Source organism: Notechis scutatus, chromosome Z (assembly GCF_049901735.1).
Source record: "Notechis scutatus isolate UNSWTSFEM ecotype Mainland chromosome Z, rNotScu1.2, whole genome shotgun sequence".
Classification (NCBI taxonomy): Eukaryota; Metazoa; Chordata; class Lepidosauria; order Squamata; family Elapidae; genus Notechis; species Notechis scutatus.
Window position 1 is genome coordinate 7,081,823 of NC_142025.1, and position 22,640 is coordinate 7,104,462.

The 22,640-nt window shown below is 40.7% G+C and overlaps 1 protein-coding gene across 8 annotated transcripts; it reads left to right on the forward strand.

Annotated features, from left to right (window-relative positions):
• Positions 1-2,171: 2,171 nt before the first annotated feature.
• NUB1 (negative regulator of ubiquitin like proteins 1) lies at positions 2,172-22,405 on the forward strand. Of its 8 annotated transcripts, none has more exons than XM_087946404.1 (17): positions 2,199-2,318; positions 2,604-2,740; positions 5,815-5,922; positions 6,055-6,172; positions 6,255-6,422; positions 8,647-8,705; positions 10,175-10,245; positions 10,398-10,592; positions 11,267-11,355; positions 11,509-11,615; positions 13,165-13,351; positions 13,608-13,715; positions 13,928-14,080; positions 17,679-17,825; positions 18,277-18,369; positions 20,228-20,420; positions 21,587-22,405. In XM_087946404.1, the coding sequence occupies exons 4-17, from the start codon at positions 6,056-6,058 to the stop codon at positions 21,757-21,759; spliced, it is 1,860 nt and encodes a 619-aa protein (XP_087802530.1). In that variant the 5' UTR covers positions 2,199-2,318; positions 2,604-2,740; positions 5,815-5,922; position 6,055; the 3' UTR covers positions 21,760-22,405. The 8 variants fall into 8 exon arrangements, with proteins under 8 accessions (XP_087802532.1, XP_087802531.1, XP_087802529.1 ...); XM_087946407.1 differs by having other exon boundaries at positions 2,210-2,318; positions 2,574-2,740; XM_087946408.1 differs by having other exon boundaries at positions 2,210-2,318; positions 2,597-2,740.
• Positions 22,406-22,640: the final 235 nt, after the last annotated feature.

Sequence of the window (22,640 nt, forward strand, 5' to 3'; positions counted from 1 at the left end):
GAGGGAAATGGAGGTGGAGAGACAAGGGAAAGGGGGAGAGAGAAGCAAGGGAGGAAGGAAGGAAAGAGAAGTTACAGAGGTTTGGAGCAAGATGTAAAGAAACAGGACTTATTCAGAGATAATGGGTGAAAATTTAACTGAAAAAGTGATTCTGCAAAGGTACATAAGATTGTATTGTTATATTTGTATTAGAAATAATGTTAGAAAATTGGAAACAACGTATGATTAAAAAGTGGGATAAAATAGTCAGTGTAATTCAGTGAAACTTTTGTGAACAAAATAAATGAAATGAAATAAATGAGAGAATTGAACTAGGAAGGAATGGGAACATTTTAATTATTCTATGTTTTATAAAATATAAGTGAAGTGGGGGGGAAGTAATTATGGAAAGTTTTTAAGTGTTCCCATAGAAGTATGATACCTATTTGAAAAGAAATGTGTAAAATGTTGAAGAGCTAAATGAATATTAATATTAACAATAGAATTGAATTGGTATGGATTGTTGCTTTAATCATATTATATACTTTTTTTTTTAAATACAGTGTGTAGTTTTAGAATGTACCAAGCAGAATCCAAACAGAAGTTATGTATCATATTAAGTGTTATAATTTTAGGGGAAAGATATAAAGGCATCATACTCCAATCAGTGATTACAGGAGAAATTTTGTTTAATGAGAAAAGATAATAGACAGCTGAAACAGGACAGAGAAAGAATATAAGTATAATGATTTGAATCGAGATGAAATAAAATAAAATTAAGAAAGTTAAAAGAGGGGAGAAGCTATATAGAAAATGTAGAATGGTAATGAGATATGGAATGGTATATAAAAATGAGCATGAACTTGAATTTGTGTCTGTATGAAGAGATGTAACCCGGGATCAAGTTGCTTTCAAAAAAGATGTTTTATGTTTTTATGTTTTATGTTTTGTTTGTGTATGTTTGTTCTTAAAAATCAATAAAATTTTCAAAAAAAAAAAAGAGTGCAGTACTGCAGGTTACTTCTGCTGATTGCTGGCTGCCTGCAATTTGGCAGTCTCCCCAGTTGAAGGTTGACTCAGCCTTCCATCCTTCCGAGGTAGGTAAAATGAGGACCCAGATGGTTGGGGGCTGACTCTGTAAAACCACTTAAAGAAGGCTGTGAAGCACTGTGAAGCAATATATAAGTCTAAGTGCTACTGCTATTGCTATTAATTAATGATATTAATCTTCTCATCATTCCTATCACCCATCCCCTCCCGCTTGTGACTGTATGACTGTAACTTTGTTGCTTGTATCTTTATGATTTATAGATTGTTTCCTAGTATGATTTGATTGCTTATTGTACCCTACGACTATCATTAAGTGTTGTACAGTATGATTCTTGACAATAGTATCTTTTCATGTACACTAAGACCATTTGCACCAAGACAAATTCCTTGTGTGTCTAGTCACACTTGGCCAATAAAGAATTCATTGATTCATTTTTGTTTTTATTTGGGGGTATTCTATTTGATTTGGGGGGTGTCTTCCCTTTCTCCCTTTTTCCACATTACTGGGGAGAGCGGATTCCTCCAGCCCAGGCTCTATTTTGAGGAAGCTATTTATTGCTTTAAAATCCTTCCATTCCCCACCATCCTGTCAGAGCTGAAGAAGCTTCTTGGAGGAGAAGCGAAACGTCTTCAAAAGAAAAAAGTCCAGTGGCCTCCTGAAATAAAAAAAGCACCTTTGGGACAACCATAATCTGGATTTCCACAGACTTATTGCTTTAAAACAAGGGTCTTCAAACTAGGCACGTTTAACATTTGTGGACTTCAACTCCCAGAATTCCTGAGCTAACATGACTGGAGGAGGAATTCTGGGAGTTGAAGTCCATAAGTCTTAAAGCTGTCAAGTTTGGAGCCCCTCTGCTTTAAAAGGAGCCGCCAACGAGTCCTATCCCAAATTCAAGGACTGCACTGCCCGAGAGGGCCACTAGAGGACCACAGCCTCCTGCAAATCGTGGGGGGAATGAAATCCTGCTTGAAAGCGTTTCCTAACCGAGCAGCGGTTAGGGAGGGAGGGAGGAGTCAGAAAGCCAGGCCCGCCCCTCCCGCGCACGCATGCCCACTCGAACCTTCGGTGACAGGCTCCAAAATGGCGGCGGGAGGGCTCCAGGCCGCCGGTCACGTGCCCCCCTTCGCCCCGCCCCCCCCTCGCCCGGGCGGAGTCCGCCGTCAGCGCAGGAGCGTTCTCTCGCTTTCGTTTCTGACGTCCGGCACGAACCATTCGAAGTTTCCATCCCACACACACGCACCCCACCAGGGCCCCGCGCGCCGGCTACTGAGAAGAGTTCGCGAAGGTGAGTGTGGGCGTGTGTGGCGCCCGCGGGCGACAGGTCCTGGGCGGTTGAGGCTCGCGTCTTCTTCCTCCCTTCAGGGACGGGGTGAAATCAGCCGCTGATGAGGATCGCTCAAGGCCGGCCGGCGTCCCGCTCTGTCTCTCTCTCTTAGCGACGGGAGAGAGAGGGAGCGCAGGGGACTGACAAGCGGGCTGGAGATCCTTCATGGAGGGGCTGGATTTACCTCAGATTTACCCTTTATTTATATACCCTCAGATTTATTCTTTGTCTCACCTGAGCCTCTAGGTGAGCTGGACTTCAAGATCTGCCCTCTTGGACAGGGGCTGGGGCCGTGGGAAGAGACAGGCGTGTCTTCCTACCCCCCCCCCGCGAGGTTGCGTATCATGTCCATATAAGTAGATACGTGACGCCACAGCAAAAAGGTAAGCTCTTGCGTCGTGACGTCACAGTGCAAGCTCCGCCCTTGCGCCGTGATGACATCAGGCAAGCCCCGCCCCCTCCCACCCCTTTGCACTGGCACTGCCATCGGGACAAACCCCGCCCATTAGGAATTTCGTGGGGTGGGTCGTGATGCCTTTAATGTAGTGTTTCTCAATCAGCCACTTTAAGACGCTTGGACTTCAACTCCCAGCATCCCCCAGCCAGTACAACTGGGAGTTGAAGTCCACGCATCTTAAAGTGGCTAAGGTTGAGAAACACTGCCTTAATAACACTTTTTGTCACTTGTTTCCCCCCCCCCCCACTCCATACATCCCCAACTTACCTATGTAAACTGTACAATATAATTTTTGGTAATTTGTTTCTGCTCGGGGCATTGTTTCAGTGAACAAACTAAAACCTTCCAAAGCATCTTAACCAAATCAAACCATTTATTTATTTATTTATTTGAGGCATTTCTATAGCTGCCCATCATACAACAAAGTCTTTTTTCCTTGGTCTTTTTTCCCCTGACATTACCGTTTTATATAAAAGCATCGAGGATATTGGTAACTAGAGTGAAACAATGAAAAAATAATAATAAAACGACCAGAATAACATTTGTTAAGGTGGACAAAAAAAGCTAGGAATTAATCTTGTGGTGTCTGGCAGTCCACGCTACAAGTAGTCCTCAACTTACAACAATTCATTTAGTGACCATTCGGAGTTACAGCAGCACTGTGAAAGAAGTGGCTTATGGCCGTTTTTCACTCACAACCGTTACAGCATCGTAACATGATGAAAATTGAAACACTGGTCAACTGACTCATGTTTATGATGGTTGCAGTGTCCTGAAGTCACGGGGTCCCCTTTTGCAACTTTGGCAAGCCACATCAATGACCAGATTCAGCTGTGCCCCAAAAATGGAGCAAAACTCACTTAACAAATGTTTTACTTAGCAACAGAAACTTTGGGCTCAATTGGGATCATATGTTGAGGACTACCTGTATTCACTTGTTGTCCGGCAATGATCAAGAAGATGCCAAAATGATAGTAAAATAACACAATTTTCCTTATGTAAGGGAAAAACAGGCCAAGGGGGGCATGTGTGGAAAAGGAAAAAATAATATATTATTCTCTCCAATATTCTACCAGTCCTGCATAATTGAATCATCACTGGGACAAATAACCGTCTCCCATCATCAGAATTATTGATGATGATGGTGATGATCATTGTGATCTGTTACAAGTCTCCTGCCTCTCTTTCTCCCTTCCAGTCATGTGGTCCAGAATAAAGCTGCTATTAAGCGCTGGAAAGAATTCCAGAAACCATCCTCTGTATCCTTTCCTTCTTCTCCTTCCATTAAGTTTGCCCTTTAAGGTGGCTTCCTTTCCTCAGTCAGCTGCTTGGGAGATCTGCCTGGCTCGAGGGATGCCTTCCCATTTCCTGATCTGGCTGAAAGAATAATGGCAAAGCTGGGCAGGAGGATCATAGAGTTGGTGGGATGGGTAACGCGAAAGGAAGCTAAGCTGCTGACCTTCTGGTCTCCCACATGGTGATTGGGAGAGTCTCTGCAAAAGGACCAGTCAGTGCTTTTCTCTGGCTTCCTTCTTGCGTCTCAACTCCAAAACAACAGAAATGTTGGCTGGCTTTATTGGCTACATCTGTAAAACATGGCATCCACTTGGATCATACTGGGATTGTTGGCAGAGAGTAAAATGCAGAAGACCAGAAATGGCAGAGTTGTAGTGACAGCTGCAGTCCTCAGATTTATTTTTATTTTTTTCATGAGGACTAAATTTTTCTGGAAAAAAATGGCTTGAGAGGTTTGCCCATAAAACTTCTGTTTTGTTCTTTATGTGAACTTTTCAGCTGGCTTTTAACGGGTTTTTTAATCTCCAGGGATTTCTTGGACTGCCCTCCTGGACTTTGGCATTGCAAAGTGTCACCTGTTGATTCTGCAGATGAAAATGCAATGTACAAAATTTGATAAATGTAGCATTATTCCAGTATTTCATTCTAGAAACCCAGTTTGGGGTAGTGCAGGGTTTCTCAACCCTGGTGGCTTTAAGATGCCTGAACTCTGATTATTTGTAATTTAAATTTAAATTTCAGCTCCCAGAATTCCTCAACCATCAGTGCTTGAAGCCAAGTTTTAGTCCCGTCTTAGACACAAAGCCAGCTGGATGACCTTGGGCCACTTCCTCTCTCTCTCGGCCCCAGGAAGGAGGGAGGCAAACCACAAAAACATTGCCAAGAAAAAACTTCAGGGACATATCAGGCAGTCATCAGGAGTCAAAAACTGACTCAAAGGCACCAAAACTAAATAATATTTCAGTTGAGCTACAAACTTTCACTGTACACATTTGAACTAGCTTTATAAAAAACTGCTAAGATTTTAGTTTGATTAGATTTATGAAATTTAAAAAATGTGTCCCCTTAAGGAAAGCATGAATTCTTTACCCTTGGATTCAGCACCCATCTCTAGTGGGCACATACGTTAGCTTCTTTCAGAGGGTGAGTTTTTATGATTGTACCCTGCCAGTTGCCGCTTGCAAAATGAGGACAACTCCATGAGCAAATAAATTAAAAAAACCATGATACATTATTCACCAACGCGCTTCCTATTGACAGGCTGCTTGCTACTCAGTTCCCTCTAGTTTATCTTATGAGCAGAAAGTCCTTATTATCTGTGGGTCAGGATAGTGGGATGCTAGGAGGATTTTTACAATTCTCCACAGTGTGTGAATTTTCACATAAAAGTAAACTTGTTTCTGAACACATGAAAGAGAAGTCACGGGATAGTAGTTTTGAATTATTCACTTACCATCAAGAGGTTTTTGGAAACTGTATGTACACGTATAAAAATAAATATAGTGGGATGCATGTTCCTTTGATAGAAATGTTATAAAATAATCCTCCTTTTACTACCACAATTGGGATCAGAATTTCTGTTGCTAAGCAAGATGGTTGTTAAGTGAACCGCACCTGATTTTATGGCCTTTTTGCCACAATTGTTAAGTGAATCACATGGTTGTTGAGCAAATTTGTTTTTCCTTGTTGATTTTGCTTGTCCAGGGAAGCTTCAGAGAATGCTGTAGACACACATGCCAATTGCCATACGCCTAAATTTTAATCACACAACCATGGGGGATGCTGTAACAATCCTTTGTGCAAGGGCCAGTTGTGAGTTCCTTTTTTAATGCCATAGTATCTTCAAAAAGTTGCTAAACGAGTGGTTGTAAGTTGGCTACCCGTATATGAACTAGGCTCACACCAAGATTGATGTTTTCCTTTTGTTTTGTTTTTTAATGCCAGGATGGCACAGAACAAATATCTTTTAGCGAAGCTGAAAAATTACTTGCGTGAAGACAAAATTCAGCTATGGAAGCCTCCATACACCAACAGCAACAAAGAAGCTGGAGAGGAGCTGAAGGTAAGCTAGCAAGTCACTCCTGTTGCGTCATGGATTTTTATGGAGTTTTGTATTCTTAGCAGATTCCTTTTTATTGCCCTAGGATCTCACCCGGCAATATTCAGCCAGGCTCAATTACAATGGCAATGAAATAGAAGCTCTCCTGGAAGAAATACGCTGCAAAGCTGTGGAGAGAGGAGTGGGGAATGAAGCTTATAAATCAACGGGCGTGGCAACCCTTGAAGTAGCTTTACCTTCAAGGATGGGTAAAGTAAGCAGCTGCTTCCTGTTATCTGAAGAAAGTCTGTCAAATGTGCATGAGGCCTGTGCATTTTTGTCAAATATTGAGCAATAATACAGGTGGTCCTTGACTTGCAACTGGTTGCTTAGCTACCATTCAAAGTTACGACTTATCAGCCGGATTCACAATTCTGATGGTCGCATCCCCACCACCAGTCATATGGCCATTGTTTTATGACAGTTTTGCTCAAAACCAGTCACTTGCAGTTTTTTTTAGCAAAATGGTGCCTATAACAAACAATAGATTTACTCACAATCACTATGTTCACTTAAGGACCACCATTAAAAAAAATGTAAAATTGGGTGGGCTGCCTTGTGGTTGTAACTTGAGGACTACTTATAATTCATTTCTATACGAATAAATGATACCATTGATTAGTTACGCGTCATTAGGCCACTGTTGATTCTTAGTAGTTTTATAGATAGACTTTTCTCTTTGACAGTGTCCTTTAGCTCTTCCAACATCCCCATCACCACTCTTAACTGAGTCCATCCACTTTGCTGCTGGTCAACTTCATCTTCTCTTTCCTTCCTATCCCAACATTATAGACTTTTCAAGAGAGGGGATACTTTGCATTGATTGGTTATATGCTATCAAGTTGGTGTTTCTCCTCAACCTGGCCCTTCAGCTGTTCCAACGGTGCCCCCTTTGCTACTGTAACTTGACCCTAGTCATCTTGCTTCTGGTCATCTCTTTCCTTCCACCTTCTCCAGAAAAATGGAGACTGTTTAGTTTATTTGTGCATAAGAGAATAGGGTAGGAATCCCCTTGAATTGTCTTTTTTTCATAAGCCCAGAGGAGGCAAACTTTCAAGACAAAATGTTAGTTCTGTTCTCATTACACACTGAAGCAGAAAATGTCTGTCTACGTTTTAACCTAATGTGTGTTAGGCAAACCCAGCTGATGTGATTGTGTTTACCGTAAAACTTAGTCAATTGTCTCAGCAGTGATTAAGGTAATAATAGATAAACATGTTGTGGAAACACTAATAAAACCTAATTCATCCTCCCAGGATTGTAAAAGGCAACTGATTAGAGGAAAATAGCTCCAGATGAAATTATTGAATAAAAGCAATGAAATGCGTTTGGCAACAATGTCTGGCTAAGACTGAAAACTTCACCAGCCCTCACATTAAAAAGAATGCTCGTTTAATGGGAATAAAGCATGGCGCTATCTTCACTATTATGGCGTACATTTATTTCAGTGGTTCATTAAAAACGCTGTCCATAAAAATGTTCCTGTACTTAACGATGGCAGGAAAACAATCCAAGTGCTTTTTTTAGTTAGGCCAACATGATGGTGTGTGTAGCCAACATGATGGTGTGTTGTTGCTCCTGCTATTGCTGCTGGGAAACCAGAGCTGTTTCAGTGACATCCTCACAATCATGTATTTACAACAGTTGCAGGTAGCATTCCAGAGTCACATGATCACCACTGGTAAGCTTCCAACAAGCAAAGTCAATGGGGTATACTGGATTAGGTCAACAACTACCTGATTACTTAACAACTGCGGTGATTCATTTAACAGCCCTGGCAAACAAGGTTATAAAAATGGGTGTGACTCACTGAACAACTTCCTTGTATAGCAACACAAAATTTTGGTCCCAATTGTGGCCATAAATCAAAGATTATCAGTATTGAATTTTTAAAGACAAAGTACATGTATTTACTTGAAATTGATGCTTCTTGTACTTTAATAGGACCAATATCAGGAACAATCTGCAAGTGAAGAGATTTTCAAGAATGCCTGTGAATAGATTTGTTCTGCCAAATTCTTTTTCTCCTCATTTTCTTTCAGGTTTCATGGGTATAATTACAATCATTAGTTCTAGAATTGGGGTTTGCATTGTTCATTGCAATTTCTTTTCTTTCTCTTCTTATTTCTTTCCCCTCCTTTGCCTTATGTATGTATATAGGACTAGACTGAATATCAAGATTCCTATTTGCTCTGTGTTTACTAATGCATGTAAATTGGAAAGAAAAAAAAATGAAAAAAGTTAGGAAGGAATGGAATGAAACCAAATTGATGTTCAAGAATATTGCTAAGCTGATCAGAACAATATCCACAATTCCTAAATGAAAATATTGAATTTTTAATATAGCAGTGCTGCTCTGTAAATAAGGCCAACATGCTTGAATACCCCAAATCTTTTATATCACCTTTAAATGAATCAGTATTTTCTGTTTTTCATAGATGCAAAAGAATATACTGGAAACCAAATTGGTTATCACAGGCAAAGAGCTGCGATCCCAGTAAGTACCATTCACTTAAGTGCTTTGCTAAAAGTTCCTGTAATTTACTTTATATAACTGCATACTATAATGATGTCATAGCATACATGCCATACAGATCATTTGTGTATGTTTGTTCTCAGAAGGGTATAAACATAGAAGAAAATTATTTTACCAGTTCCTCAGTTTGAATGTAGAAATAGATTTTCAGGGTATAGATAGTCTTCCACTTATGACCACAATTGTGACTGGAATTTCCATTATAAGTCACATTATAAAGCATCACATGGCCCAGAAGAGCACAGATTGCAGCCATGTGATCACAGGATGCTGCAACTGGTTGTAAATGGAATCCATTAAGTCAGGGGTCCCCAACCACGGTCCGCGGACCGGTACCGGGCCGCGGAACAAGCCTTACCGGGCGCTGGTTGCTGGGCGCCGCCATCTTTTTGGTAAAAAAGCAATTTTTCGTCAAAAAGATGGCGGCGCTAGCGCTTCAGTGAGCTTTTCGGGTAGAAAGCCATTTCTACCAAAAAGCTCACCAGAGCGCTAGCGCCGCATTTTTGACGAAAAATCACTTCCGTGACATCACCGAAGTGATTTTTCGTCAAAAGATGGCGCGCCCAGCTGACGCCGGAACCGGGCCGCGGCGCCCAGCTGACGCGGGAACCGGGCGCGGCGTCAAAAAGGTTGGGGATCCCTGCATTAAGTGAGGGCCCAAATTACGTTCATTGGGGTGGGTGGGGTACTGTAATGGCCCTAAGAGAGGATGGGTCATGAATCCCTTTTTCTGCAACCACCGCAACTTTGAATTGTTCTTAAACAAATGGTCATAACTCTAGGTCTGTAGATGTAGTGTTACGAAAAGATATACCTTTAAAATATACTGTTTATTTTTAAAAATGTTTATTCCAGAGCAGTGGATTCCATGGTGTGGGCTTGGAGTGTGTCTGGAATTGTGACTTCGATGTCATTAAGAGGAATAGTCTGGCTAATGCATCATCCTTCACCCTGTTATTTTATCCTTTCAGAAATAGAAAGGATTTTCACTTGTCCTTATCAAGATTGCAAAATGGTGCTCTTTGGTTGCTATCATGATGTATTAAAATAATTCTGAAAAATTAGCTTTTTAAAAAGTGCATAGCTGTATAATCATGAAGCTGAAATGCTTTTACCACCCACTGAAACTGCATTAAAGTAATTATAAATAAGAAGCAACCGGTATAAAGACAATTTTGAAAAATTAGGGGTTTTTCCCCCCCAAAAGGTACATAGCAGTATAATCATGAAGCTGAATTGTTTTGCCTAACTTTTGTGCTCCTTTCCAGAATAGCACCAACATATTGATTTGAAAAAGACTGCATTAAAGTAGTTATAAATAAAAAAACTATTGATATGAGATAATTTTGCAAAGTTAGGATTATTTTTTTTCAAAAGGTACCTAGCTGAATTGTTGAATTGTTTTTGCTAGCTGTTCTTCTTCTTTCCAGAATAGCACAGACCTACGGATTTGAAGAAAACTGCATTAAAGTAATTATAAACAAGAAGCAACTGGAATTAGGTATGTATCTTGTGTCTAAACGTGTTATCAGAATAATGGTTTATTCCTCTTCTGAGTAGAGCTGCTCCTACAGCTATGCACTATGGAGTTTCTACTTCAGAGAGTCCTCCTGCTGATTTCACCCGAAACATCAATTGGTTTCCATTTTTCAGGAAAGACACTAGAAGAGCAGGGAGTCACCCACAATGTCAAAGTGATGGTGCTTGAGCTGAAGCTGAGTGAAGAAGAAGCCAGAAGAAAAATGCGTGAAGAAGAGATACAGTATGAACAAGAGGCCTTAAAGAAGAAAGAGATCCATCAAAGGATGCAGAGGACAAAAAGGGGGCTAGAAATACTTGCTGAAAGAGGTAAAGAAACTCTTTCCTTAAGTCCCAGACTACTACGAGTACGATACACACAAAGAGAGAGAGGAGGGAGGCCCTTCTTCTTTCCTTCAGACCGTCCAACGCTTTTCATGCCACCTTTTTTCCTTTAAATTTCTTGTCACTCCATCCAGCCATGATTTTCTTGGTCTTTCCCTTGATTTGACCTTCTTATATTCCTTCCAATTTAGTAGTAATTAGCATTGGACGTGCACTTCTGTTCAAGTTCAGTACCAGACCTTTTTTTTTTTTTTTTTGGCTACAACAACCACCCAGTCAGGTAGATCGAGCTGAGGGAAAGTGACTGATCCAGAATCAGCATGTAAATTTGTGTGACTGCTCATCTGTTATCAGGCTGATGGCCGCCCTATCCCTTTGAGCAGTTTGCTGGCACAACCCTCCAAGACTGAGGTTAAATAAAGCAAGATTTTCAAATCATTTTCACTAAAAATGCTGTACTTGTAAAATTGTATCTTTTCTGCCACATTAAACGTTGATTATAACGTTGGGGGGGATCTCCAGTATCTTCATTAAAATATTGGGGGGAAAGGTCTGTGTGACCCTCAAAATTTAGGTTGTTTCACTTTTTTTTTTATTTAAAAATAAGTCAAGCTTATTGAAACGTGTTGGTTTTTTTCTGTGCACATGCTCTTTTATAGAAAATTCTTTCGACCCAGACAACGCACCTTACCTAGACATAGCAAACCAGACTGGAAGAACTATCCAGATTCCTCCCCAAGCCAAAAAAGTAAGCACGAACTCTACAAAAGCTGTGCCCTGTTCTGCCAGCCCATCTCCCCCACCCTGCTTGGCAGCCAAGGCTGTTTTGTTTGAAAAACAATTTCACTGTTAAGCTTTGTTATGAGTAAAAGGATTCTTCGCCTCCTCCTTGTTTTTGCAGGCTCTTTTAATTGCCATGGGGTACCATGAAAAGGGCAGAGCTTTCCTCAAAAAAAAAGAATATGCTGTGGCCTTGCCGTACCTGTTGGATGCAGACAAGCTCTTTTGGTAAAAAAAAAGAAAGAAAGAAAGAAATCTCGCTTTCCTTTTGCAAAACTTCTTTCAGCAGTAATTACAGTGCTTCTTCACCTAGCAATTTTATGTACTTGTTAAAATGGGCCGAAAACATTTCGCTTCTCTTCTTGTCATTTCCAAATGTGCTTAGCCCACAACAATAGAAAGGAGCTTTAAAAGCTAGCCTTGACCTCAACTGTGTTGGCAACATTGTCACTGAACCAACAATCCCAGAATGTGGTAACACAGTACAGGTAGTCCTCGATTTACTTAATGGCCATCCGAAGTTACAAAAGCTACTTAACGACTCAGGTTCCAAACAATATCCTGGTTGCAATTTGACCACTCAGCAACCAGCTCTCCTTTATGGTGCCCCATAGTTAGTTGACTGTGATGATGACAGTTTTGCCGGAAGCCATTTTTTACTTTTGGCTCCTGGCAAAAACTGACTCCTAGGCAGCAGTAGGTTCGCTTGAACACCACTACAGAAAAGGTTGTGAAGTCAGGCCCAGTCACATGGTGACCCACTTTACAACTGTCACAACTGGCAACCATAATTACCAGGCTCCGTTGCAGTTGTAACTCAAAGGCTATCTGTACTCAGAAACAGAAAGAGATGTCTTGTGCTAGCGAGTCTGGAGATAAGGGCATAACAAGGTTGCATATTGATCTCTTTCCCAGCCCAAACGTGAACCTCACAAACTCAAAATATAAGCATAAAGTTCCAGAGAAGCTGTGGGAAAGACTTCAAAGATCCACCCTCTAAGCATCCCTGACTGAAACCAGTTCAGCTCCTCCTAACAGCCTTGGGATCCGTTTCCATTCTAGCCAGTTTGCCTGGAGGTACCTGAGACTTCTGTAAAGTTGTGTTGTTGTGGCTCAGAAAGAAAGGAGCTGACACACTGGTGTTTCTTTCGGAGTTGGGCATATTCCGCACTTCCCTCGTCTATATTTTGGCTGTTCACTGTGTCTTGGGTGGCATTGCTGCTCCATACCCTTCTTTGGGGATTTCGTTGCTGTCATTCTTTTTCACTCATCCTGCCCTGCAGATGTTCAGTACAGGATCCTGTCGTTATTCGCCTGGCTTACGAGATCCCTGATATGATGTGTGGCTGTACCAATAGTCCTTGGCTTATAATCACAATTGGGAGACAAATTTCCGTTGCCGAGCAAGGCACTTAAAATCAAGTCACACCTGTTCTTATGTTCTTTGCCACAATTGTAAAGCAAATCATGGCAGTTGTTAAATGAACCACTTGGCCATTAAGCAAATCCGGCTTCCCCATTGACTTTACTCGTCAGAAGGTATCTTGCAAAGTTACAAATGACGGTCATGTGATCCTGTGACACTGCAGTCATCATAATCATGCTAGCAGCCAGCCACATTTTTATTTTATTTAGGCCATTGTCATTTTGAACGGTCATTAAATGAACTGTTGTAAGCCAAGGACTAACTCTTTTGCACACCCCCTAGTACCTCTTAATTTCCACCTGCATTTCAACAGCTCCACAGCACCTGTGTCCAATATGTTCTGCTTTTCAGTGAATGTGTCTCAGAACTCCTCACCACTGTTGATAATTATGCTGTGCTGCAACTGGACATCGTCTGGTGCTATTTCCACTTGGGCCAGCTGGAGTGCCTTGACGATGCCGAGAAAAAGCTCTTGGCCGCCCATGACTGCTTCAGAAAGTGTTACGGAGAGCACCATGAAAGGCTGGTCACCATAAAAGTAGGCTGGTTACGTGTGTTTAATGAGCCCCCATCCTCCGATCCATTGAATGAATATTAAGTACATGAAAAAGAACTTCAGTGTTTTTATATTTCGGGCGGGGGGGGGGGGTTAGTCACGTTGAAAGCTAGTCCAGAGTAACTTTGGGTTGTGAGATGGGCAACATATGTAAATTTACTAATAAATATCCTCATTTACATGATTTGCGAGATGTCCCATGCATGTTGACCCTTTGTAAATATTCCCTTTTCTTCAGGGGAGCTCTGGGAGAGAGAAAGCTTTATTTTTGAGGCTCTACCTGCTTGAAGGCATAAGCCATTATCACAATGGCAAAGAAAAAGAAGCTGCCGAATGTCTTCAAAGAGTGAGTTATTGTGTTCCTATCCAGGTTTAAAATCCTTTCCTAAAATTTTAAATCTACCCATGGGATTCCTTGGATTATGACTCCTTGAGTACAGTAGATCAGCACTATAATGCATGATGTTTTCACCACTGCACTTCTAAACAGCAACCAATTTCTGTAATTCACTCTTCTTGTTTGTTTGTTTCTCTCTCTCCCTCTCTCTCTCTTTGCAGGCACATAGCTTATTCCAAGAACTGGTCATAGACCCAGAAAAGGTCGATAGCTTGTTACTTCTGGGTTTCTCTGCTCAAGAGGCTCGCCTCGGTCTACGAGCTTGTGATGGCCATTTGGAGCATGCTGCCAATCATATTTCCAACAGGAGGGAGGTAATGTGCCAAAGGGGTATTTTAGGGGCAGGAAGCATGCCATGCAATTTCATAGCAGGCTGGGGTACAGAAAATAGTGCATTGTTAATAAAATTTCGCATTTCAAGAATTTGGTGCAATGTTTCTCAATCTCTGCAGCTTTAAGGTGTGTGGACTTCAACTCCCAGAATTACCCAGTCAGTAAGCTGGCTGGGGAATTCTGGGAATTGAAGTCCACACATCAGAACTCTGGTTTTCTTACAAATTTGAAATGGCCAATTTGTCCTCTGTTTGCACTGAAATACCTATGAATCCCCCTATTTTCTCACCAGATGAATGGTTTGCAATATTTATTCCTTACCAAGTTTGTTTCTGAGCTGGAATTTAAAAAAAAAAAGTTGCATGAAATTAAGCTCTTTGTTCTTCACCTAAGAGCAACGACAGTAGGCTGTTATAGATGAGTGGCCAGCTTGCCCCCTCTATCCAGCACAGATAATGCACATTAAAATCAGGTACACTCCCTTACCCTGCCTCCCATTTCCCATCTCAGTATCACTCCAAATAAAGGACTTCCTCCTCCCTTTCTTACCAAGGCCTCTTAACTTTTCTGGGAATACATTTATCTAAGCATAAACTGTCTCTGGAAAGTACCCCTTTTCTCCCTTCAGGGTCCTTGGTGCTCTCTGATCTTGGTTGCTTTCTTCCTTCCAGACATCTGGCGCTTTCTGAACTTGATTGCTTTCCTCCCTCCAGACATCTGGCGCTCTCTGGGCTTGGTTGTTTTCCTCCAGATATCCACAAGAAAACAATCAAGCTGGAGAACACCAAGGACACCACAATTCATCCCTGAACTACAAAATATTTTCTTCTATTGGTTATCTCTCTTCCCTGGATAAACTTCATTCAAGGCCTGTGAGCAGCAAGGAGTAAGGAGGCCAGCCAAACCTAAAGAAAACAAAACGAGACATGGTTTCTGGGTTTTAATGAAAACATACATGCTCAAACAAAACTTTATAATATTACATTCTATTAAATATTCCAACATAACGGCTGAGTTGTTTTGACAGAGGGGTCTGGATTCTTAGAGAAGAAGCTCTTAGATGATTTCACAATTGATACGTGAATCAGCGTTTAGATAAAATAGTGCTATGAGCACACTGTTGAAAAACCCGGTTAGGGGTAAATGGAGAAAAATCTTTTTATCGCTGTGGTCGCTAGAAATTGGCAACGATTTTAAGATTATGACTTTGTGATCTGACACATAGTCGAAAGGAGGGAAGGAATGCATTCAAAGTTAAGAACCAATCTGGACTTCCGGTTTGTCGGCTTCGCGAGCAGTAGGGATTCGCGAAGCTGCGCGATCCCTGCCGCGCTAGCCGTTTTTGGGGCTCCGATCCGGACGGGTACGGAGCTAGGCTGCCCTGCAGGGGCAGCTGAAGGTAGGGGGGATCCGGAGAGGGGTTTGGGGGTGTTGCAGACCCCCTCCCCGGCCGGCAGAACCCCCTTTTCCCAGGACGGTGCAGCGGCGGTCCGTAAAGGCCGCCACAAAGAAGCTGGCAGCCGGGTAAGAATGCACAGGAGGAAGTGGAGAAAGTGTTCAATAGGAGAAAGTTTTTCTTGGTTCCTAGGACTCTAACACATATTTAACAAAATTCCTGAAAAGTATGACTTTCTGAATGATACCTTCGAGAAGAGGAAAAAAGCGGCAGTTTGATGGTGCTGAAGGGAAAGCTTACCCTCTTTTCCTACGGAATAAAAAGTGAATATTAAGAAACCTATTTTTTTTAGGTGAAAACTGGCTTTGAGCGATGAGTGGGAAAAGAGAGGACTAAAAAAAAAATATTTGTATGCTAAGACTTTGTTGGAGGAGATGCCTTAAGGATTGAAAGACTAAAATATATTGCAATAAGATTTTAAGAAACAGATTTGGACTTTCTTTTTTTCTGATTGATACTACCCTATGAGGAGAAAGTGAGAACTCTGCCTTGGTTGGGACTGATTGATAACTTTGGGACTGTTTTATTTTTTCTTTGGAATATTCTGGTTGTTGTAAGAAGAAAGAAGGGGAAAAGAAAAAGATTTATAATGGCTCTTTCTATTGAGGAACTGAGAAAAGATTATGAACAAGCAAAAAAAATGGTAAAGCTGGTTTGAAAGAAGCCTTCCTTTTTTTAGAAATGGCGCTTATTAACTATCAACAAACATTACAACAGATGAAGACAGCAGAAGAAGAAGAAGGAGAGGAAGCCATTTTTAATAAATCTCAGAACTCGACCAAGAAAGAAGGAAGAGGGAAAGGAAGAGAAATAAAGGACTTAAGATTTAAAAAAACATTTAAGAAAGGGAAAAATAAGGTGCAAAATCAATATAAGGATAGTAAACAAAAGGAAAAGGAATACGACAGAGAAGGGAAGCCAGTAAGGCAGAGGCTAGAAGAAGGGGGTAGAAAGGTTTGTTGGGAGAAGAAAGAAAGGGAAAAGGTGGAGAAAAGCTACAAAGTTTTGAAATTAAATGGGAAAAAGGAATCTTTTTAGGGATAAAGGATAAAGTATAATTTCTTCAAAGAGATTTTGCAAGGTACATAAGATGATATTGTAGTATTGTATTAGAAATAGAAAACTTAAATGGCTTAAGAGTTGATAAGAGATTAAAATGTTGAAATGTTTATAATGATTGGTTTTAAAATTTAATAATATGAGGGGAGGTTTAGAATATTGAGTTTTAATTAAAGAGTTTAATAAGATTATGGTATTGATGTTATTATAAAATTTTTATTATAGTATTTGTCTTTAATATTTAGATCTATTGTTTAACTATGTATTTAATTATTCTGGATGTATTATTCAGATAGAATGTACCAAGCAAAATCGGATTGGGTATTGGGTGGTATTTTAAAGATTAACTTGATTAATTTAGTGGGGAGATAGAAAGGCATCATACTCTGATTAGTGATTTCAGGAGAAACTTCTTTTTTTATAAGGAATGAGACAAAGGTACAATAAAGAATGGACAAAATATACAAATATAATGACTCAAATTAAGATGATTAATTAAGATAGAATTAAGAAGAGTGAAATATGTGGAGAAGTTAATATAGAAGACTTAGAATGGTAAATAAAATAAGTAATGATATGTAAGATGAGCATGAATACAGTTGAAGTCCATGAAGAGAGAGATACCTGGGTCCAAGTTACTTTCCAAAAGATTTTTTTTATGTTTTGTGTGTTGTGTATATATGTTTTTTTGGGGGAGAATTAATAAAACCTTGCAGAAATATAGAATGAGAATAATGGTAATTAAGTCAGAAAGAAACAGATGAAATAATAATAATAAAATTGAATAAGAGTAAAGAGAAATAAAGAGAAATTGGATAAGAGGTTTTTGTATGTTTATATGGAAATGGTTTAAAACAGAATTATAGTTCATCTGACTTGTTAAATTTATAATGGAAAAAGGTTTAAATATGTAATGGATAATGATGACTTGTGTGTTTTGAAAATTAATAAAACTTGTTTAAAAAAAAAAAAAGTTAAGAACCAATCTATAGATAAAAAGTTGAGTGTGGAAACGCAGTTTTGCTGAATAGTGAAAAAATGTCTCAACTCTTGTTCTCATCTAGGAGAAGGCTCAAATACGGAGGGAGGAGAAGGCAAAAAGGAGAAAGCGGTTAGAAGGCATAAACTCTTTGAAAAGTATGGGCTATTCAGAGCGAGCAGCCAGAGAGGCACTTCACAAGTCAAAAGGGAACATTGAAGAAGCAGTGAAGGTAACGGTGACTCCTAGTGCTTACCTCTGTTCTCATTAGGTCAAAGCATTGCTTGCTTTAGGCGAGTCCTCCTCAACTTTACAACCATTCATTTAATGACATTTAAAGTTATGACAGCACTCAAAAAGGTGACTTAAAACCGGTCCTTTACTTACAACTGTTGCAGCAGCTCCACAATCACATTATAAAAATTTGGTTGCTTGGCATCCAGCATGTATTTCCAATGTTTGCAGTGTCCCAGATGTCATTTATGACTTTTCCGGGAGGTTTCCAATAAAGTCAATGGGGAAGCAGGATTCGTTTAACAATTGTGGGAAAAATATAAAGACCGGGCACCTGTGTATAAAACTTGTCATAAGTCGAGGACTGCCTATAAAGTGAGGACTATTTGTACTATCTTGGGATAACTCTCCTTGGTTTAGTTTCTCACATTATTCATTTTCTGCTCTAGGTTATACTTGATAATCCCCAGTTGCTGTTACCAAGTGATGATGCTTCTACACCAGGGGATGACTTTCAGGTGCCCCAGCAAAGTATTGAACAGGTAAGTCGGGAATGCAGCCTGTGTGCTATGTGCAATTCCTGTTTTCTATTCTGTTCTTCTCTTGAGGTCTTGTTCATTTCCAGTTTCCAACTTGCTGCAAGTTACTCATCCCATCTTCAGAGCATCTTGGTAGGGTGCATGGGAGCATTTGTGACTCAAAAAAATCCCGGTGTAACCAAGGAAGAACTCATATTGTAAGAAATGCTTTAAAGAGTCCTGGTTTTAGTCAGAATTCCTTGTTTGGTGAAACCCAGTTTTTCTTCATATAGTTTGGTTCACATTTTTTTTAATGTCAAAAAATGCTAAAATAATGTGAGCCAAAGGAGGCAGGGTGGCTCTCTTAATCTTCTCTGCAACTTAGTCAGGTACCAGTGATTTTGTTGGCATTGTTTCTGTTTCTGCAGTTATTCCAGTTGCTCATGTACTTTAAAACATCCTTTGTTAGGTACACATTCTTGATCTTGCTCTGTTGGTCTCTCTTTTCAGCTGCCAGGTTCAGCTGGTAGGTTCACATCGGCCAGCTGTTTTTGTGCCCAGTAATCCTCTGAAATTATTCCCTGTTCCATTGGGAGCGCATGAAACTAAGACCTTGCATCCAATTTAGATTTAGAAACTAAATTGGAAACTATCTACAGCAGACCATTTGCAGAGAGCATGGCTCTATCTAGAGCAGGGGTGTCAAATTTGTGTCGCACAGCAGCATCACATGACGCATCACAACTTTTTTCCCCCTTTGCTAAACTGGGCATGGGCGTGGTCAGTGTGTGACGCATCCAGGCTGTAGGCTGTGAATTTGACAGCCCTCATCTAGATGCATAGCTCTCCTGTTTTAAGTAGCAGATAAGGCCACATAATCTTTCACCCATTGCTTTATATTGGCAAATTGGAATATAAGTTCACACCTTAATCTGCATGGATGGATGGATGGATGGATGATGAGAAGGAGGAGGGAAGGAAGGAAGGTGTATATATGTAATCCTCCCTTAGCAGCCCAATTAAGATAGATAATAGTTAAGCACTGCAATCATTAAATGGATAAATCAATGACAATGATGGACTTACAGCATCATTTCCTACTTGGGCACTAAACAACTCATTGTGGTCATTAAGTGAAACATCACAAGATTGTGACTTTCGATTTTGCTTCCATGTTCTCCGTGGAAGTTTGTCGCAAATTGGTTGAGAAGCCTTCAAATAGCATAAACATGGGACACTGTGATCGACATAAATGCAGTGATTGATCGCAAAGCAGAGGGATTTTTTTTTACACAATTGTAACTTCAAACAGTCACTAAACAAGGCAATCGATAAGCAAGGACTCTCTATGGATTCTCAAATTGTCTCCAGTATAGTGCCAGAATCAGATGGCATGGTGGTTAGAACACAGCAGGCTAACTCTGCCTACTGCCAGGAGTTCGATCCTGATAGACTCAAGGTTGACTCAGCCTTCCTTCCTTCCGAGGTGGGTAAAATGAGGACCCAGATTATTGCGGGCAATGCGCTGACTCCGTAAACCGCTTAGAGAGGGCCGGAAAGCACATGAAGCTGTATATAAGTCTTAGTGCTATTGCTATGGGTCTCAGAGCTGGGTTTCGTGCACCGTGTGTACTTCAATTCCCCAGAATTCCCCAGTCAGGACGGGCATTGCTGAGAATCTGGGATTCTGCCTGTTGGGAAGGGCTTGGAATCTGTTGTGTTCGTGTTCAACCTTAACATTTCCATCGCTCTCTGAAGTTCTAAAGGGCTTTCTTCATCTTCCATCTCGTATTAGGAAGTAGGTCTCTTCTGAGAGAAAGATGCCAATGCTAAATTTCTTGGAAGGAGATTAAAATGTGACTTAATGTATGTTTTCACCCAGCTGGTATACATGGGCTTTAATCCTGGCATTGTGGAGCAAGCTCTAAAAATATTCCGAGGCAACGTTCAGCTGGCCGTGCAGACCCTTCTTCATTATGGGGGGTCCCTCCCTGCTGATTTACAGACCCCTTCGGACAGCACCACCACGTCCAATGAATCCAGCTCATCCAAAGACTCTCCCACGGACTCTGCAGGTAAAAGGCCCAGTTCAGGGATGGACAGAAAGCCTACGGGACACACTGAGGCAGCGAACCAGGAGAGGCGGGAAGGTTCTTCACGTCGTGTAGCAGTTGAAGGTGGGGTTGGTGGAAGAACTGGCCTTTCCACGTGCTGCAGAGAGGCCACGCGTTGGTGACTTGGACTTTAACGTGAAGTGAATTTGGTCTAGTGTAGGGTTCCCAAACTTGGCCACTTTTAAGACTTTTGGACTTCAACTCCCAGAATTCCTCAGCCAGCATAGCATAGCTGGCTGAGGAATTCTGGGAGCTGAAGTCCACAAGTCTTAAAGTGGCCAAGTTTGGGAACCCTGGTCTAGTGGTTAAGGCACCAGGATAGAAACTGGATTGTGTTGTCATCTGAGACAGGAAAATCATCTGGGCCAGTAACCCTCAGCCCAGCCCCAATAATGGGTTAACTTTAATTCCCACATTCACTTAATGACTGCCATGTAAAAAGGTTGTAAAATTGGGTCCAGTCACCGGGTGACCCTTTTTACAACCGTCACAACTGCTACCATAATTGCAGGGCTCAATTACAGCATAACTTGAGGATTACCTATACAAACAGTTCCCAGCTTATGACCATAAATGAGCTAAAAATTTCTGTTGCTAAGTGAGAGAGTAAAGTGAGTTTTGCCTCATTTTACGACCTTTCGTGCCACATTTGTTTCACTGTAATTGTTGAAATAGTAGCATGACTGTGAAATGATTCTGGCTTCCCCATTGATTTTGCTTGTCCAAAAGTCACTGCAACTGTCATAAATGCGAGTCAGTTGCCAAGCATCTGAATTCTGATTACATTTGCTGCAATGGTCGTAAGTGTGAAAAAAGAGGCATAAGTCACCTTTTTTCAGTGCTATTGTAACTTTGAACGGTCACTAAAGGAGTAAGTGGAGGACTACCGGTGTTTCCATTTTCCACTGATTTTCATCAAAACTAGGAACAGTCTTAAATCTTGAGCCAATATTTTCTAGTTTGATTGAGCCCCTTATTTCACAGAGGAGGTAAGAAATGATGGTGCAATCTCTCACTGACCAACCCCCGTCCGCTCCTGGAAGATGCCCTCTGTGGCGAGGCTGGATTAAAAGAGCCCGGGAACTGAACTGAACTCCGTGAACTTTTCGTTTCTCGTGTATTTGTAGGCACATCTGGGGCTTCGACCGATGAAGACATGGAAGTGGATGCTGTCAGTGAAATCTTAGAAGATATTCCAGAACATGAAGAAGATTACTTGGACTTAACTTTGGAAGAAGAGGAAGTTGTCATTAATGAGTACCTGTCCTATATAAGACACCTGCAAATCCCTTCCAAGTAGAGACAAAGAGTTTGAGAGGCTGCACCTCCAGTTATGTATTTCAGGGTCTTTGGGGCTGGATCAGGCAGAGTTAGTTGCTTTTAAGTCTCGTGGAACTCAAGAACTCAGCTAACTTAACTGAAACTAATTTAGTCCCAATCCAGATCTTAAGGTTAGGTCGCTTTCTTATATTTTTCAAGATGCCTTAATTAGCTGCATAGTTTTGAAACGTTGGCATGCAAAAATAAGTCTATTTAACTGCGATCTAAAGCCACCACTGAACAGTATTGTCAGTTGTAGAGCAGAAATATTTACAGAAATATTTTTGTAGAACACTTCAGCATATAAATATGTTGATGTAAATTTTTTTTATTTAAATCATAGCTTGAATAAAATCCATTTTGCATCCCTTCACAACAATAGAATTTTTTTAAAAAACAGCAAATGATCTCAGTAGAGCAGCCCTTGAGTAGAATCCCAATAAGATTAGTCCTGGCATTTTCTCACTAGAAATAAGGATTCGTGTGTAGAGCAGTTTTATGGAGTTTTTATTTCCTTCCTTTTTTAATACTATTGTAAATCTATTGTGTGTGGAATTGAAATACTTTTCCTTTTCTAAGCAGTCTTGCTAATGCACTTCTAACCAATAAAAAACACATTTATCACGGCTACAGTGTTTTGAAAAGCTGAAAAATACTAGCAGGAACAAAGACTGTCTTGAAAATGCAGAAAAGAATGAGTGTGTGTGTGTGTGTGTGTGTGTGTGAGACAGAGAGAAAGAGAGGGAGGTGGGGGGTGGAGAGAGAGTGTATGTGTGTGTCTGAGACAAAGAAAATGTCTCCGAAATTTCTCCCTTGAATCTGTAGCGATTCACAGTCATCCAGGTCGTGGTTGTCCCAAAG

Bases quoted from the DNA above. Each gene is read 5' to 3' on its own strand.
- NUB1 (XM_087946406.1), top strand. From the start codon at position 6,056: ATGGCACAGAACAAATATCTTTTAGCGAAGCTGAAAAATTACTTGCGT. The intron at 8,706-10,174 runs GTAAGTACCATT...TCTTCTTTCCAG, and splicing joins GGCAAAGAGCTGCGATCCCA to AATAGCACAGACCTACGGAT. The intron at 10,246-10,397 runs GTATGTATCTTG...TCCATTTTTCAG, and splicing joins CAAGAAGCAACTGGAATTAG to GAAAGACACTAGAAGAGCAG.